The sequence below is a fragment of the Geotrypetes seraphini genome, chromosome 11, assembly GCF_902459505.1.
Source record: "Geotrypetes seraphini chromosome 11, aGeoSer1.1, whole genome shotgun sequence".
Taxonomy (NCBI): Eukaryota; Metazoa; Chordata; class Amphibia; order Gymnophiona; family Dermophiidae; genus Geotrypetes; species Geotrypetes seraphini.
In genome coordinates, this window is record NC_047094.1 from 24,687,114 (window position 1) to 24,705,834 (window position 18,721).

At 43.6% G+C, this 18,721-nt stretch overlaps 1 protein-coding gene across 1 annotated transcript in view; it reads right to left on the reverse strand.

Moving 5' to 3' along the window:
* Positions 1–16,526, reverse strand: part of BRI3 (brain protein I3) — a 33,945-nt gene extending 17,419 nt beyond the window's left edge. The window contains exons 1-2 of the mRNA XM_033914240.1: positions 16,034–16,526; positions 7,787–7,919 (exon numbers count right to left, since the gene is read on the reverse strand). Coding sequence (XP_033770131.1) covers positions 7,787–7,919; positions 16,034–16,166 — 266 coding nt within the window. The 5' untranslated portion in view covers positions 16,167–16,526. The remainder of the gene's footprint in view (positions 1–7,786; positions 7,920–16,033) is intronic.
* Between the last annotated feature and the right edge of the window lie 2,195 nt (positions 16,527–18,721).

The following is an 18,721-nucleotide window of genomic DNA, read 5'->3' on the forward strand; positions in this document are numbered from 1 at the left end:
TCACGAGCGGAGTTCCGCAGGGGTCGGTGCTGGGACCGCTCCTGTTCAATATCTACATAAACGACCTAGAGGCGGGAATCAAGTGTGAGGTCATTAAATTTGCAGATGACACCAAACTATGCAGCAGGGCTCAAACCAGGGAAGACTGCGAAGATCTTCAAAAGGATCTAACACAGCTGGAAAAGTGGGCCGAAAAATGGCAGATGAGCTTCAACATGGGGAAATGCAAGGTCATGCACGTGGGGAAAAAGAACCCGATGTTCACATACAAAATGGGGGGAACATCACTAGGGGTCAGCAACCTGGAGAGAAACCTGGGAGTGATGGTAGATGCAACACTGAAGGCATCAGCACAATGCGCCACGGCCTCAAGGAAAGCAAACAGAATGTTGGGTATCATTAAGAAGGGTATTACAACCAGGACGAAAGAAGTCATCATGCCGCTATATCGTGCAATGGTGCGGCCGCACCTGGAGTACTGCGTCCAGTACTGGTCGCCGTACCTCAAGAAAGACATGGCGGTACTTGAGGGAGTACAAAGAAGAGCAACTAGACTGATAAAGGGAATGGAAAAACTTCCATATACCGAAAGATTGAAGCAGTTGGGACTTTTCTCCCTGGAGAAGCGAAGACTTAGAGGAGACATGATAGAAACCTTCAAGATCCTGAAGGGCATAGAAAAAGTAGACAGGGACAGATTTTTCAAATTAAGGGGCGCCACAAGTACAAGGGGGCACTCGGAGAAATTGAAAGGGGACAGGTTTAGAACAAACGCTAGGAAGTTCTTTTTCACTCAGAGGGTGGTGGATACGTGGAACGCGCTTCCAGAGGCTGTTGTAGACAAGAAAACATTAAATGGTTTCAAAGAAGGTTTGGATAGATTCCTAGAAGAAAAAGGGATTGAGGGGTATAGATAGGTATAGACCATTGCTCAGGAAATGGGCCTGATGGGCCGCCGCGGGAGCGGACCGCTGAGCAGGATGGACCTAGGGTCTGCCTCAGCGGAGGCAACTTCTTATGTTCTTATGTCTATCCCAGGCTTTCTTAAATTCAGACACAGTCTATCTCCACCACCTCTTCTGGGAGACTGGTCCACGCATCTACCACCCTTTATGTAAAAAAAAAAAAAAAAAAAGTATTTCCTTAGATTACTCATGAGCCTATCACCTCTAAACTTCATCCTATGCTCTCTCATTCCAGAGCTTCCTTTCAAATGAAAGAGGCTCAACTCATGCACATTTACATTGTATAGCTATTTAAACGTCCATCATATCTCCCCTCTCCCACCTTTCCTCCAAAGTATACACATTGAGATCTTTAAGTCTGTCCCCCATACGCCTTATGACGAAAACCACGCACCATTTTAGTAGCCTTCCTCTGAATCAACTCTATTCTTTTTATATCTTTTTGAAGATGCGGCCTCCAGAATTGTACACAATATTCTAAATGAGGTCTCGCCAAAATCTTATGCAGGGGTATCAATACCTCCTTTTTCCTACTGGCCATAGCTCTCCCTATGCAACCTAGCATCCTTCTAGCTTTCACAGTTACCTTTTCAACCTGTTTAGCCACCTTAAGATCATCACACCCAAGTCCCTCTCTTCTGTCATGCACATAAGTTCTTTACCCCCTAAACTGTACTATTCCCTCATTCAGCAGCATGGAACGTTGCTACTATTTGGGTTTGTGTTGGACATTTCTGACCTGGATTGACCATTGGTCTGACCCAGTATAGCTAGTCTTCATTTCTTAAATTTGCTTTCAAACCTCTCTAATGCATGGGTATCCTGACTGGCTGAGTGTGTTTTGAGAACAGAGTTAAGAATGCCTATCTTAGAACCTCTTTACACTCCTGAAAATATGTGAAATCTGGTCAGTTTGTGTGTGGTTCTACACTAAACTTGCATATTTCCTAGTTAATATTAAACAGGTTAAGGTCATCAACCTTTCTCCATCCCACTATTACGGCCGAGAGAAAAAAAAAAAGAACACTACAAGGTTAAATGGCACCTTCCGGGGGCTTAGACTGATGATGCAACCAAGCTTGACAGCTTGAAGCACCAATGCCTTCACTCCGTTCTGCAGTTTGGAGCCCATCTTGTCCACCTCTTCCACCTCTTAGACAGCTCAGACAATCTACTGGCTGCTGTCCAATAGGCAGACAGAACCTAGCAGGAACTAGTCTGTTTATAGACACAAATTCACTAAAAAGAAGAAACAGATAATGTTTAATTAGCAGCTTAATCAAATATGACTTAGATGTCAGACAGCAGTTATACAAATGCTGCTCAAAGTTCTCTCTACCAAGTGACAGACTACAGCTGTTTAAAAAAAAAAAAAAAAAAAAAGGACCTCCCATGGATCAGAGCCCAGTATTATCCTTAAAAGGGATAAGATGGGACATAATATCTGACTCCATTAAAATATTAGAGTTTTATACTTTCCAATGCTATCCTGGTGAGTCTGTTGATATTTCACTAACTAGACTAACAGCTGGAATAAAATCAGCATTGAGATTAATCGCGATTGTGTTTAAAAGATCTGCTACAGAAAAACTGCTAAGATTCACCCCAGGAGAGCAGAAGGAAGGAACAGGGGAAGTCTGTAGTGTAAATCCCACCCAGGTAGCCCCCACCCATCCTCCTCCTTACCAAACAGCTGATCAGAATCAAGGCTAGCCCCCTGTCTGGAGCAATTTGAAATAGTGACAGCAATATCATAAGGCCAATAAGCATATGTGTGCTTATCAGCCCCCTCCTCCACCCAGGCCTGGGGAGTCATTAGATAAATCCTTCGACTCTGACTCCTCAGTTTCTGGTGCCCACGACTCCGACTCCAGGTACCCAAAATTGTCTCCCGACTCCTTGACTCCACAGCTCTGCCTCCACCCCACCCAACAACCCTTTGCATCATATGGTTTATGTGGTTAAAAAATAAAAGGGAAGCTCAAAGCCCCATGCAATCTGGGGATTCCCAGATTGCTGCAATCAGCAGGATCTGATCAGCTGGCCCCCTGCCAAATGTGGACTAGAGAATGACACGGTGACAAAAATTCATCACCGTTCCCGCCCCCATGGATAACCGCGGGAACCAATCCAGGGTCATTTTTTAGTGTCCCATCTCAACCTCAGTCCTTCAATGCAAGGCTTGAGGGTCAGTGGCTTGGCCCATTCATACACAGATTCTTCCCTCTCTCCTTAAAGAATGACATGGAGATGGTTTCCCACCTTTTTCTACAGGAACGGTGATGAATTTCTTCACTGTGTCATTCTCTAATTTTTGGACTTTATCCTATAGCTTCATCCATGGCCTAAAAATATATACCATTGTTGGACTGGGCTAACCATGAACTAAGACTTCAATCTGGATTAGGGTGTGAAAAAGGCCAGGAGCTCACCAAGAAGCAGGACCCTGGGAATTGCTGACTAGGAAAGTAAATTAAAGTGCCGAGAGGCTGCTATGGTTTGTGAAAAAAATATCATCAAAAGGGGTATGAAAAAATAAAGGTTAAAAAACAATAAAACTAGAGGAAACCACAAAAAAAGGAAGATTGGCAATAATATCTGGAAAAAATAGTCTGGGAAGTGAAGAAGCAAATAGAATGGAAAAATAAACCAATACAGTATAATTGTAGAAGGTGAATACCTTTTTCTTAGATTTGTTAGCAGGAAATGCAAAAATGGCACTATATGATTCAAATACAAGTGAAATGATGGGAGAAGCAATGGGAAAAGAAGAAGCTAGTAAGCAAAAGAGGCTAAATTGCTCTTCAGTGTTCAAGGAAGGCCCAGAAGTAGGACCACAGAAGATTAACATTAAAAAGATACGACACAGATCTTGAACGGTTTTTCAGGACTGTGCTAGCAATGAGCTAGCTAATCTAAAAGCAGACTAAGGTCTGAGGCTGCTGAAGGAACTTGGGGAAGTTCTGACAGCCCCATTGTCTGACCTCTTCAATGCACCAATGCAAGGAGGCAGCTAGAAGCTTCAAGCCGATTAGTCTGTCCTCTGTGCATGTAAATTAATGGAGATCTGATAGTGGTCATATCACGGATGAACAGGTAGAAAAAAAATTGCATCTTTTTTTCCCCGTTTTAAAAAATTTGCAGTTTCTGGAGGAGGGTCTTGGATCCTATTTCTACTCTGTGGAATACCCGTTGTATAGTCACTCCACAATTATCATCTTTTCATTGTACAGTGGGGTTGCACCTCTACCAAGGGGCACGAGATGTTTCATACGAAAAGCTTCGTTAATGGGGAAAAAGTCATTTTATTACGTTGGCCAGATGAGCTTCCTCCCTCGCTGGCGCAGTGGAGGGCAGTTATAATGCAACTTCTTCAACTGGAAAAGAGGATGGTCCTTGGGAACCTTTTCGGAACTCTATCGCCTGCTGCTCGTAGTCAACTCTTTTGAGCCTCTGCAGGGATTTTTGCACTTTGTATGGTTTACTGGCTGGTTGGGAGCTCTCTTCCATAGATTGGGGGGGGGGGGATACAATTTTTAAAAATCCAAGTTTCCAAGTTTTATTAAAATTTGTTATCCCGCACAACTGACAATTTTTATATCTTCTAGACGTCTTGAGAGGAGTAATAATTAGATCATAGTTCATAATTGGGTCATTCTTCCAGTACTTCAATTAACCTAGTTTTCCTATAATTTTTTTTCCAATAGAGAATTAATCTGCTTTATTTTACCCTTGGATCCTATTTCTGGTTTTCTCTATGTAATTTTACATTTTCCTGGTTAAAATTGTTAAAGACTATTTCCTTTTTTCTGTACAAGAGTTGATTCTTGGATAATTGTCAATTTTATAAAAATAATTTTAAAAAAAAGTGTTATCCCGCTTATCCAATTTCTAAGCGCCTTACAGTAATAAAATTATTTTAAAAGGGGGGAAATAAACAAATGAATATACTTTGTTAGTTCTGTTTGCTTTATTTATTTATTTCTAGAATTTCTTGACCGCCTATAATGGAATAAAACATTCATAATGATTCAACATGCAACATACAGAGTACTGTCAACACACCACAGTGACATTATAATGGAGGGAATTGCATATCCTCAATCTTCAGTAATTATAGAGCAAAGATCTTCATTCAAATTCTTGTTAGGTATCTCCCTACGACATAGCTTACAAGAAGGTCTCCACATACTGTATAGTTGTTCTATTATGCTGTATTGATTTTTTTTAAGTATGTTTATTAAGAAGAAATCAAAGACGACAAATAGAAAAGAGAAAAAAAAAAAAGGGATGCTGGGGTACAAAGCTTCATTGAAGTGCTGTGTAAAATTCTGGAGATTCAATACCGTGTCTCTTTGACGGTGCAGTCAATCCAGAAGCAGCTCCTAAAATGGTCAATTGTCTTTTGTCACAAAGACTACGGGGGCAAAGATCATCCCCAACAGTGGAAAGCATCGTACAGCTTAATAACTGGTGTGGATGGGTAGACCGGACAGACCACATGGCCTTCATTGCCCATCATTTTCCATGTTTCTATGATTGGCATGGATGTGGTCTGAAGCACTATCAATTACGAGTCTTTTATTATTGATTAAACTGCCAAAAGAAATTAAAGTCAGATTTAAATATCTGAGGTTTAAGTAGGATATTAAAGGTCACTAAAAAAAAAAAAAAAAATGCTTTGTAAGAATGCCAGAGGGACCTTGGTAGAATTTTTGCCAATTTATATTTTTATGTATGTTTTACTGTATATTCTTAGGAAGTTTGCCTTGGTAAGCAGTACGTTAAGGTTTCTTGTTTCTTCCTTTTTAAGTTTTAAACCACATATAGTGGTGTATATTCTGCCCATACAGCCCCCTGCACTTTCCCGGTCACTTCCGCATCAAAGAGGAGGAAAGGGGACGACTTATCTCACCTGAATCTTCAGGGTGTTCCTCTGCGCCAAGATTGGTGGGGATACAATTTCTCATCCATGGACCCTCTAAAATATATGGCTAAATGGAGGACCTGGAATTTCAGCTTACAATGGGGGGGGGGAACCTAGAGAACATAAGAACTACTGCTGCTGGGTCAGACCAGTGGCCCATCTTGCCCAGCAGTCCACTCACGTGGCGGCCCTTCGGTCAAAGACCAGCGCCCTATCTGAGACTAGCCCTACTTGAGTACGTTCCGGTTCAGCAGGAACTTGTCTAATTTTGTCTTGAATTCCTAGAGGGTGTTTTCCCCTATGACATACTCCAGAAGAGCGTTCCAGTTTTCTACCACTCTCTGGGTGAAGAAGAACTTCCTTTCGTTTGTACGGAATCTATCCCCTTTTAACTTTAGAGAGAGTGCCCTCTCATTCTCCCTACCTTGGAGAGGATGAACAACCTGTCCTTATCAACCAAGTCTATTCCCTTCAGTACCTTGAATGTTTCGATCATGTCCCCTCTCAATCTCCTCTGTTTGAGGGAGAAAAGGCCCAGTTTTTCTAATCTTTCACTACAGTAGGTGATTATTCTGAAAGGTTTAGATTCAGTCCTAACAAACTATCCCCCAACCCTGCTTTTATGAAGCTGCGTTAGGGTTTTGGGGTTTTTTTTTTTTTTTTTGGGGGGGGGGGATTTTTTTTTTTTTTTAAATCGCAGGCCGTGGTGAGCGTCAGAGTTTTTACCACCACAGTCAGTAATTTTAAAAAAAAAACCACAAACAAAACAAACAAAAACCCTAAACACAGCTCCATAAAAGTGGGGGCATATCTGGTTACCTTTCTTCTGATGTTTTTGGGCAGCTATTATCATCTTAGGTAGGGCACAAAATATAACATAACAGACTTGATTTTGTTTTATGAATTTTTGGTTTTACTACAGTGTTCCCCCGGTCGTTCACGGTCGGTGGTTCGTGGTCCCGGTCATTCACAGTATTTTCTGACCGCGAACCACTGACAAGGAGAGGGCAGCGGGAGAGGCAGGAGAGAACGGCCGTAGCACTGGCAAGTGCAGGAAATCACTCGCTGTATGCTCCAACCGCCTCTTCCTGCACTAAGTCGGGCCTTATCCAATCAGGAACTGCTTTGACATGCAGCTCCTGATTGGATTGCTCAACCTACTTCAGTGGTATCAAAGTCCCTCCTCGAGGGCCGCAATCCAGTCAGGTTTTCAGGACTTCCCCAATGAATATGCATGAGACCTATTAGCATACAATGATTTTAAGATTCTTGCTGCTTACCTCTGCTCCCAGCTGACAAAAAGGTCAACTGTCCCTGTGTTCCCTCTTAAGCATTGTATCGCAAACTGTGTGCCTCCTGAGATTTCAGGTGTGCCGCGACACACTGGTGAGGAGAAGAGTCATCTACGCCGGCTGACTGCCTACAGCCGGCGCAGACGACTCTCCTCCTGGCCGGCGTCTCTCCTCCTCTCCCATTACCTCCTGGATCCCTCCACCAAACAGGTCATGGCCAGATGGGCCTCCATGCATGCACGCAACGTCATCGCGTCAACGTCTGTGCACTTCCAGTCAGGGCACTAAATTTAGTGCGCCTCCGGCTGGAAATTTGTGAGACACTGTTCTTAAGGTACAGCATGCACAACCACACACTGTTCTTAATGTGGCCAGTCATCATTCCTGAATCTGCTAGAGAAGCGTAGGAGACTATGCCATTGGAAATATTGCTCAGTGAAATCAAATGAAGCTGGAACCACGTTCTTAAGTACAAGTCGTACTTTAAGTCAAGCATCTAACTCAGGGACTTCCTGTATTCATTTCTTGATACAGGTAAGAATGTATTTAGACACATGAATAAAATAATGGTTTCACATTATTTCAAAAAGAAAGTCACATACCTGCATGCAGGACAACCTCCAACCACTACCACGGATGTGGTGGTCACAGGCTGCTGGATGATGGTGTATGTACTGGGATACTTCGGCTGAGGTGGCCCCTGGGGGGCAAGAGGAGGAGGAGCAATAGGGTATCCTAGAATGACAAAAATCCCAAACATGAATCTCATGGATTATTACAGCCTCTATTACCCCACAGAACACAGAAAACATTGGTTTTTAACACTATTTTGTTAAACGTTTTTCTGTCAGGGAGTTCCCCCAACTAATGTGTGCAGGCATTGTTCCAGTTAACGCACAAACTTTGCGGGTTTTGTTTTTTTTAATTACGTTTTCTAGAAGAGATACTGTTTTTAGATGGGGGGGGGGAATAAGATAAAGCAGGATAGCACCACCTACTGGGTCAATTAAGACAGCACTGCAAATCATTACACTGGTCATTAGAACAAAAAAGGTACCTTCTACTGGAAAAAAAAGGAAACTGATAGCAGTGGCTTTCTACTACTCAGATGCAAAACATCACATCAGTCAAACACACTAGAGCCAATACAGTTAAGTGTGTAAGTCTTTAGCACACAATTTTTTCAGTGCACAATGCAAAAAAAAAAAAAACACACAAGTTCTATGTGCACAGCCTTGCTTAGAGACCAGCGCATTTAAACCCCAACTAAATGAAGCTATTACGGTACTCAGTATAAATACAGAAAAGTATATGGAAGACCAAACGGCAAAAAGCAACACTGGGTTTTAACCAAAGGTCAGACGCAAGTCTTGATGGGAGGTGAACGATTAAAATGGAGGTCAATGTACAAAAATATTTAAAGTGTGCTTGCCAGTTCTTATCATTGTGGAGAAAAGAACTGAAAGGCAACATAAAGAAAAGGATATGTCCACCTAAAATTTCTGAAATGTGTGTAATACTGTAATTAAAGATGGGGCATCTGAATTGGAGAGAACGTGTATTTAAAAAAAAAAAAAAAGAAAAAACCACCCACAAAACTTATCCCTATAACCATAATCCCTAGTTTGTATAGGCAAATTTCACTGATAAATATAAAGTCAGACACGATTCAGGAAGATGACTCCGTTTTTTTTCATTTAGCCGTCAGTCTACTCAACCTGATCTAATGGACAGAAGAGGCAGATGTTTCTCAGCATCTGCTGCTAGAAGCATTGAGGGAAGCTTCTGACAGAGCAGAATGGGAGGGTTCCAAATGTTCCAAATATGTTCCAAATTTTGAAAATAGTAGGACAGAGGATAAATTCTTAGCACGAATAAAAGCTTTTATATGTGTCTCCACAAATAAAGTTTAACGGAGAGAGGGAATAGGCACAAGACAGAGCTGTCCAGTTGTAAGACCACTGTTGAAAAACTTCAGGTTTGGATGTGGATGTTGTGGCTAATAAGCCAATTTCATCACTTCCCTTTCTGGCAAAAGTGGTATATGATCAAGCGGCTGATTTCTTAATTGAACACGAGTGTCTTGATCCAAACCAGTTCATCGATTTTGACAAAAGGCCGACGCTACCTGTTGATAACGATATTGCTGTTTGATACGGCACCATCGTGGATTTCTGATTGAGCGACTGCATTCACTTGGCATAAGTGGACAGATATTAGCATGGTTTAAACTCCTTTTTGACCGATCATCAGTTTTATGTGGGGGGGGAAGGGTCCACAGGATTTCTGCTCATATGCAGTTTTGTTTAATGCTAGTACAGTATTCCTGATTCCCTTGTGTCACCATTTGAAGCAATTAAATGTCTGTTTAAAATCTACACCGACATCCAGTTTCTGGTGCCATTCATCTCAGTACGTCATGCTCCGTCTACTTTTTCAAGGTAGCTTTTAAATCCTAACCCCCACATCCATGCCTGAGAAACTCCCTGACCCCCTACTTGTCCTATTTGATTAGATTGTAAGCTGTATTGAGAAGGGACTATCTCTTGAATGTTTTTAAAATGGAAAAAGCAGCAAGATGGCTGTACAAATAGCACCAACAGTGGTCAATCTTGTTTCATTTCAAAGGCTTCATTAGGGGATGTGCTCAAACCATCTTCAAACTTATTGTTTATTGTCATTCAGCTTTCTGCTTCTCTATGAACATCCCCCGATGAAGCCGTTGAAGTGAAACGGATTGTCTCATTTGGCTCTCCACTCACTCCCCATATGAACATAAGAACAGCCTTACTGGATCAGACCAATGGTCCATCAAGCCCAGTAACCCGTTCTCACGGTGGCCAATCTAGGTCACTAGTACCTGGTCAAAACCCAAGGAGTAACAATATTCCAATCCAGGGCAAGCAGTGGCTTCTCCCCTGTCTTTGTCAATAACAGACTGGACTTTTCCTCCAGGAACTTGTCCAAACCTTTCTTACAACCAGCTACGCCATCCGCTCTTACCACATCCTCTTAAACTATTCTCCGAGTGAAAAAAAAATTCCTCCTATTGGTTTTAAAAGCATTTCCCTGTAACTTCATTGAGTGTCCCCTGGTCTTTTGATGCAGGTTCAAAACCAGGACTGGCCCATGAAAGTCTTCAGTCATGAACTGAGTGACTTGGCATCTTTGTGAAATCGGAGGACCATATGTACTGAGGGCATTCTGGAAACCAGACTAGTTAGGAGTGCCTCCAGTAAAGAGCTGGGAAATAAGACTGACTTCTGGAAGTCTTTGCCTTCTGGCTCCCCATAAGAACTGCCTCAATGCAAAATATTAATTCGTTTGTTAGCCTCATTGAAGCTAATCCCCAATTGGCATTTTAATAAGTGCATCCAGCAGAAGTGATACTTTCAATACAAAAAAAATAAAATAAAATTATGACATTTGCTTATGACTTCTCATTAACATCCGAGTGAGAAAAAAAAATTGGTACTGTGAACCCGAGATCCAAAATGGATTAGGAGAGATCCGTTGTGCGACTTAGGTTTTCATTATACAGCAAAGTATTTGCAAGGTTTATTTGAGGAATGAGGACCCCAGCCCAATATCTGAGGGCTGTACACATCTAAAAACAAAAGTATTATTGGGGGGGGGGGGGGGCAGACTGCCCTGAGTGCCAGCATCTCTCCGCCCCCCAGGATGTGACATCAGAAGGGAGCCAATGTACGCACCAACAGCAGGTGGAAGATTCTGCTCACGCTGGTCAACATTTAAAGAGGTACGCAGGGGTTAGGGGTGCATGGTGCAGCAATTCTGGGCATCAACCTCCCTCGGTACGCCACTGATGGTGGGGGGGGGGAGGGTGTCTCTCAAATCCAACATAACGAAATGAGAGTACTGCCATGCTCTGTACATGGAGAGAGCGCAGAATCGGGTACTCCTTAACCCCCACAGTGCAAACCCATAAAATGTGAGCACAGAAAGGACGAGGATGTGTGCAACTATTTTGGACGTCTGTGTGGGAAAGAGCGACAACTGTTTTTTTTTCTTTAATTTATGTACCACTTACATATAAGCAAGTTTCAAGTTTATTAGGTTTTTATATACCGCCTATCAAGGTTATCTAAGCGGTTTTTTACAATCAGGTACTCAAGCATTTTTCCCTATCTGTCCCGGTGGGCTCACAATCTATCTAACATACCTGGGGCTATGGAGGATTAAGTGACTTGCCCAGGATCACAAGGAGCAGCGCTGGATTTGAACCCACAACCCCAGCTGAGGCTGTAGCTCCAACCACTGCGTCACACACTCCTCCTCCTCCTCCAAAAGCGGGTAGTTTTGAGATCCACCATTTTGAGTAAAGCCGAGGCAAGGCCGATTGATGCACGAGTGGTTAGTGGTCGAGTAAATTTTATCTGGTTGGAAAAAAAATAGTTCTTTATCTGAATGTGCCCGATGGAATGCTGAACGTTTGGAACGAACGCATGGGGAAGTTGCTGTGAGGAAAAAAGTGTCCGCAATTATATTTTCAGAAAGTATGGGGCTTATTAGATTCTTATGTCAGACAGTTTTTATATTTCTTTGGAGCTGTAGCTCGGTTTGTGCCTGGTTCAGTATACACTGTACTGTGTTTATTGTTAAACATCAATAATTTTGAACAAGGATGAGAGTAGCAACTTAGACTTTGCCATGCCATAAGCCAAGCCTGAGCAACCAGGAAGTTCAGTTTGTGTTGTTTGTCAAACTTATGAGTGATATTACCTAAGATGTACATTTTCATTGCCCTAGTTGATGAGGCTGAAGGTCTAGGACAAGGGTAGGCAATTCCGGTCCTCGAGAGCCGGAGGTTTTCAGGATCTCCACAATGAATATGTATGAGATGGATTTGCATGCACTGCCTCCTTGAGATACAAATCCATCTCATGCATATTTATTGTGGATATCCTGAAAACCTGACCTGGCTCCTGCTCTCGAGGATCGGAATTGCCTACCCCTGGTCTAGGGCAGCATTTCTCAACCCAGTCCCACAGACACAACCAGCCAGTCGAGTTTTCAAGATGGTCCCATGCGTAATCCGTTACGGCCGATTGCCTTCTATCACTGTGGATAACTCGAAAACCCAACGAGTTAGTTATGCCCAGAGGCAGTGGCACAGCAAGGGTGAGAGGTGCCTGGAGCAGTGGCACCCTTCCCCCCCACGCTCCATCCCCTTCCCCTGTGCCTCTAAAAGTTCCTGGCACGAGCAGCAACCCCCCAAGCTGCTCATATGCCATCGTCGGCTTTCCCTCCGACATCACTTCCTAGGTGCGGATCCAGGAAGAGAAGACACTGGCGCAACAGCATGTTGTTGCTCGCGCCAAGAATGTTAGAGGAACGGGGGGGCAGTGGGGGATGGAGGAGGTTGAGTGCCTGGGGCAACCCCCCCACCCTTACCTATGCCACTGCACAGAGGCCTGGGTGTGGGGGAGCTGGAGCCAGGAAGAAAACCAGGACAGGCTCTAATAGGTTAAAAACAGTGGTTCCCAACCCTGTCCTGGAGGACCACCAGGCCAATCGGGTTTTCAAGCTAGCCCTAATGAATATGCACGAGAGAGATTTGCATATAATGGAAGTGGCAGCCATGCAAATCTGCTCCATGCATATTCATTAGGGCTAGCCTGAAAACCCGATCGGCCTGGTGGTCCTCCAGGACAGGGTTGGGAACCACAGGGTTAAAAGACAAGTAGGCGGCCATCTAAAATTAGTTGGAAGAGCAAGTATTACCTTTTTATGCCTGAAAATAGCTTAAAGATCTTTAAAAGCAGAACTACTCAATCTTTGCATTCGTCAGTGCACCTTAAAATAAGTTTATTGCACCCTAAATCAAATTTAACATATGTTCCAGGGATCTCAAAGTCCTTCCTTGAGGGCCGCAATCCAGTCGGGTTTTCAGGATTTCCCCAATGAATATGCATTGAAAGCAGTGCATGCATATTCATTGGGGAAATCCTGAAAACCCGACTGGATTGCAGACCTCAAGGAGGGACTTTGAGACCCCTGTGTTAACCTGTGAATTCACAGGTGTTAAAAGTCTAATGGTTATAGATGACTTACAAGACTTATAAATTGTTTAGGAATGGTCAAGGGTTTGAGTCACAGTAATCTGCAAAACATAATTTATAAGTGTAATCTAAGTAATATGTAGAAACAGAACAAAAACAAAAGGAAAAAAAACACAGTAGACTTAATCGGAACTTAAGCAATCAGGAAAAAAAAGGAACTAATGTAATACTTTAAAAAAAAAAATTTTCATCAGAAATTGATTTTAAGTGTAAACTTGGCACACCATATCTAAGTACGCCCATACATGAAAACATTTCAGTTAGTCCAATAAAAAGATTTTTTTTTTTCCTTTCTGCGTTTTGTTTTATTTCTACATATAAGTTTACCCGAGAGCTAGTCTTGACGGGCTCGTGTAATACGGGGCTGGAAGGCCTGCGTGTCAGCCCGTCGGAACTGGCTCCCAACAGCAATGGTAGGGAGGGAGGAGGGGCAAAGGGGAAGTGAGGGGTGAAGGAGAAGAAGAGCGTTTCCCGCCATGAATAAAAGCGTAAGGATTGGTCGCAGCGGAAACTCGGGGGCGGGCCTATATATAGAGCGTAGCCGCTGAGGTTCAGGTCTCTTCCTGTCCTCAGTGGTAGTTTTTCCCGCCTCCCTCCCTTGGAGGGGAGGGAGAATGGTTCCCGGGCAGGGAGCTCAGGAGTCGCAGGCAGGGTCCCAGCTACCGAAAGCCAGAGCTCATCCGGAAATGAGCGGCATGAGGGTGACCTGGTTGAAGGGGCAGGGCGGCACCTACCACCCCCTCCCCTCCCCCCGACCCTTGCTGACAGGGGCGGGGTCACGGGGCCCAAAAGCTGTTTATATGATATTGTTTGGTAGCTGGATGGTTGTGTTCTAATTCCATGTTATTTGTTGTAATAATTAACAGAGCTGCTACTAAGTTTTTTCCCAAAAATGTTGTCATGTGACCTGTTAAGGGTATAGTAGTGGGGGGGGGGAGGAGGGAGACTGTGGGGCCTTTCCAGATCCAGTTGTTACACCTTGATGAGTGGACTAACAGCCACCACACCATTTCACTTAAGTGTGATCTTAAAACTGCCATAGTCAATAGCATACAGTATTGTCAGCCTTTGTTTTGTCACTAAACTTTATTGTCCATTCTAAACTACATAGAACTTGGACAGGTATAAAAGTGTTCACATGCACAAAAAATGTAGTTATATATAATGTTTATTATGTTATGCTTTGTTTTTGTATATTTTAAATTCAAACATATTTGAACTAACAAAAAACCAATTACCACACAACATTCTAATGCACAAAAATAATATATTTCACCTCCAACACACAAGGAACCAATACAACCTTAAGGGCCTTTTATTAAAGTTTAATTTTCTGTTAACAATTAGCCAATGGAATTTCATGCACACTAATGTCTATTTGCATGCACTAAGGTTCAGTAAAACGGGCTCCTAAGTGACCAGATTTTCAAACAGCAAAGATTTTGCTTTATAAAAAAAATAAAAAATAGAAATCAGCTATCAACAGGGAAACAAAGAAGTGAAAAGATTAAGACCAATAGTAGCAGACAAAGCAAGACCTGGGCAAATAGGTAATTTAGACGGCTCTATTTTGGGGGTTTCATCTGTCAACTTACATCAGAAAAGTTATCGACAGATTGAGAGTTCCCCCATCAAACAATAAAATGGGATAGACTGCATAAAAATCCAAAAACAGAGAGCAACTCATGGGAGTGTGGAGTGCAGGGGTTAGAGTTACAGCCTCAGCACCCTGAGGTTGTGGGTTCAAATCCCTCGCTCCTCCTCGTGGCCCTGGGCAAGTCACTTAATCCCCTCATTGCCCCAGGTCAGGGCCGGATTTTCCTATAGGCTAACTAGACTTCAGCCTAGGGCCTCAAGTTCCGTGTCACATTTTTTATAAAGGTTAATACCAATAACAACATGTTTCATTTAACCTATTGATATATATATCACAGTAATGATGTATTTTATTATCTCTCATGTAATTTACAAACTTAAAAATGGGAGGTGAAAGGGCCTCATAAGTGGAATAGCCTGGGGCCTCTTTTCATCTAAATCCGGCCCTGCCCCAGGTACACTAGATAGAGTTTGAGCCCACCGGGATAGATAGGGAAATATGATAAAAGTACCTGAATGTAAAACCACTTAGGATATAAGTGGTATATAAATAATAATATTAATTTAAAAAACTCTAATGAAGCACAGACAGCACCCAATGGTTAATTTAAGCATAGTGGACTTTATCCACTGTATCTGCTGGGGGGAGGGGGGGAAGGTTAGAGTCTCACCAGACCTATTGCCAAATACTCTTGAGGCCCAGCCACTGTATCTATTTAACTCTGTCCAAGTATATTTTGGCTTGCAACTTTTTGTTTAGAGTTACAAGCACAAAGCACACTGGGCGCAGTTAGTCTAGTCTTTCTGAATTAACACCGAAGCGTAGCCTAAGGATGCAAAAGGATGCGTTTGCAAACCGGGGGCCGACCTCAGGCGCGTGCACTAGCTTTTACCCTCCCCCCTCCAGAAAGAGCTATTTGTTGCCACATGACTATAAAATTAAAAAAAAACAACAAAAAAACTTTCCCCACTTAGGGCCCAGTTCACGAACGCTTTTTTCCTCCCAGATACATCTAAAAGGAGTGGGAACCTCTTTGAAGCGTTATAGGATTACTTTTTGCCTTCGGATTTAGCAACTGAAGGATACATTAAAAAAAAAAAAAAAAAAACCAGCTGATTGTTTAAATAACCGGAAACCGTTCATTTCTTCTGCAATCAGGCGCTACCCACCTGAAGCACTGGGGTACGAGTACGGTGGAGGGGGGATTGCCCCGTAATTGTTGGGCTGCCCATACTCGTAGCCCCCCGGCATCACAGGGCTGTAAGCGGGAGGTCTTTCCTGCAGAAGAGGCTTGTTATCCATCCTGGCAAAGTATGCACCGAGGACAGTTGCCCCCAAAGGTAGCTGCTGCCGCCGCTGCTTCTTTTTTACGACTCAGGAAAGAAAAATCCGAAAGCGATCAAGAGAGCAAAGTGCAGGAAACAGCTCGGCGTCTCAGCAGCCGCACAAGTTTGAGCGCGTGCCTCATCCAGCCCCGGGCGGGAAGGTCGCGCGCGCCCGTCCTCCGTCACCGGCCCCCGCTGCTTCCCTTCCCGCGCTTCTCGCGTGACTGGGGAGAGTTGGATTTAAATTAAAAATTAATTAATTAATGAATTACCTCCCCCCCCCCCATACACAATTGGGAAAAAAAAATGTGCTTCCCTGCGCTCAGACCAGTCACAAGACTCGAGTCACGTGACGAGCCAGGGTTCTGTGACTCGGCCGAAGGAAATCCTTCTTAAAGGCGCAGTGCACGCGCCGCTGCTGCAGCAAAGCAACCTCGGGGGGGGAGGGGGACGCCCGGCCCTGTTCCTGCCTACTCTCGGGAAACAAGGCGCCCTCAGGCAGGTGCCGGCTCTTTTGCCTAATGGGGGGGGGGGGGGGGGGAGACAACAACCCAGCCTTGCTAAACGGTCTGATATGTTTGGATGCGACATTGTGATCTGGCTATATGGAATATAGTGCCGGATCCTGCACTTCAGACGTGACTGCCTGAATGTCCCTGAAGAGTATTTATGAGAAGGGTCTGGGTAAAACGGTTATTGATTTTGATCATCTCTTGCAAGGTTTCCTGCTTTGACCACTAGCGGTGTCCTTAACAATTATATCCAGAGGAGGGGTTTTGCCCATCATTTATTTTATGTTATGATCTGCTGCCAGATCATTTGAAACTTCCACATTCCCACCAAAGCAATTGTCAAATCATTTTTACGATTCACAAATATTTATTGAATCTTAACTTGTTACATTACAAAATATTCATAAGCAAATAACAAAGAACACATCCTTTGTATGTGTACAGAAGGCAAGCAACCAAAAAGGGAATAAAGAGAATTTGCTCCTGAATTATGAGAGAAAATTGTCTGACTTCCATTTTCTCACACTTAGGCCTCCTTTTACTAAGGCGCGCTAGTGGTTTTGACACAGGCTACAATGCCACGCGCGTTAAACGCTAACGCCTCCATAGAGCTTGCGTTAGCATTTTTCATTTAGCGCGTGCTAAAAACGCTAGCGCACCTTAGTAAAAGGAGCCCTTAGCGAGTAATTTAAAGAATTATAAGAAAGGATAGCTTCATATTTTTATCTAATAAACCCCAATTCCACCACATATGCAGTGATAAGTGGGAATTGTCTTTCCGATTATTAATAACCAGTTTTAAAGCCAAAAACGGCTTTATCTTCTTCCGACAGGTGTGTAATAAGAGACAGTGATTTGTAGATTATATGACCAGGGGCTCCTTTTACGAAGGCGCGTTAGCGGTTTAACGCGCGTAATAGCACTTGCTAAACCGCCGGCCGCGCTAACCGCTACCGCCTCCTCTTGAGCAGGCGGTAGTTTTCCGGCTAGCGCAGGGGTTAGCGCGTGATTAAAAGTCGCGCGCCGTAAACCCGCTAACGCGCCTTCATAAAAGGAGCCCTAGGTGAAAGCGATTCCTTAGATTTAAGAATAGCTTGCATTTTAGTCCCTATATCAGGCCAGAAGATTTGAAGGTTGCCACAGTAGAAAATTTGATATATAGGAGTTCCAACCTCTTTATGGCATGAATTTGTGGAATTACATAACTTAGCTTTCCGCTGTGTCCATAATCCTTGGTGCTGAAGAAAATATAGTGAGTGTGTAATAGAGGAGGATCTAGAGAAGGGTATCGCAAACTGTGTGTTGCAGCACACTAGTGTGCCCTGGAAGCTTCCAGGTGTGCTGCAAGATGCCGGCGATGAGGAGAGGCCAGATGACTGCTTACAGGACGTGCCTCTTGTGGCGAGAGGTACATCCTGTAGTCAGGCGGGCTGGCGCCTCTCCTCACTGGTGCTGTCACTCCTTCTCCTCACCTCTCTTTCTGCAGCTCCTCCCTCCCCCCCCAACCGGCAGTAACAGGAGGCTCAGGGCCACGGCTGGAGGACATTCGCGCATGCATGGATATCATGATGATGTCATGCATGCGCATGATGCCATTGCACTGACGTCCATGCATTTCCGAGCGACCTCCAGCCGCGGCCGTGAGATTAGTGTGCCGCACCTTTAAAAGTTTGTGACACACTATTCTGGAGGATCTGGGACCGCCTGAGCAGAAATTGTTACAATGATGAAAACACCGAAACCTTTTGGGTACCAATACGGAACTTTTTTTTTTTTTTTTCAAGAGTTGTAAAGCTTTGTAGATATAAGATGCCCAGTGAGAAGACACATGTTTCATAACATACAAGTCTAATAAGCTTACATCTATGTCGTTAGGTACATTTTGAGTTATTAATACACGTGAGAGCTGATACCATTTAATTGAAAACTAGGTAAAGGGGCTAGAGGGGTTGCCATACAGCGAGAGATTAGAGAACCCGGGCCTCTTCTCCCTTGAAAAGAGGAGACTGAGAAGGGACAT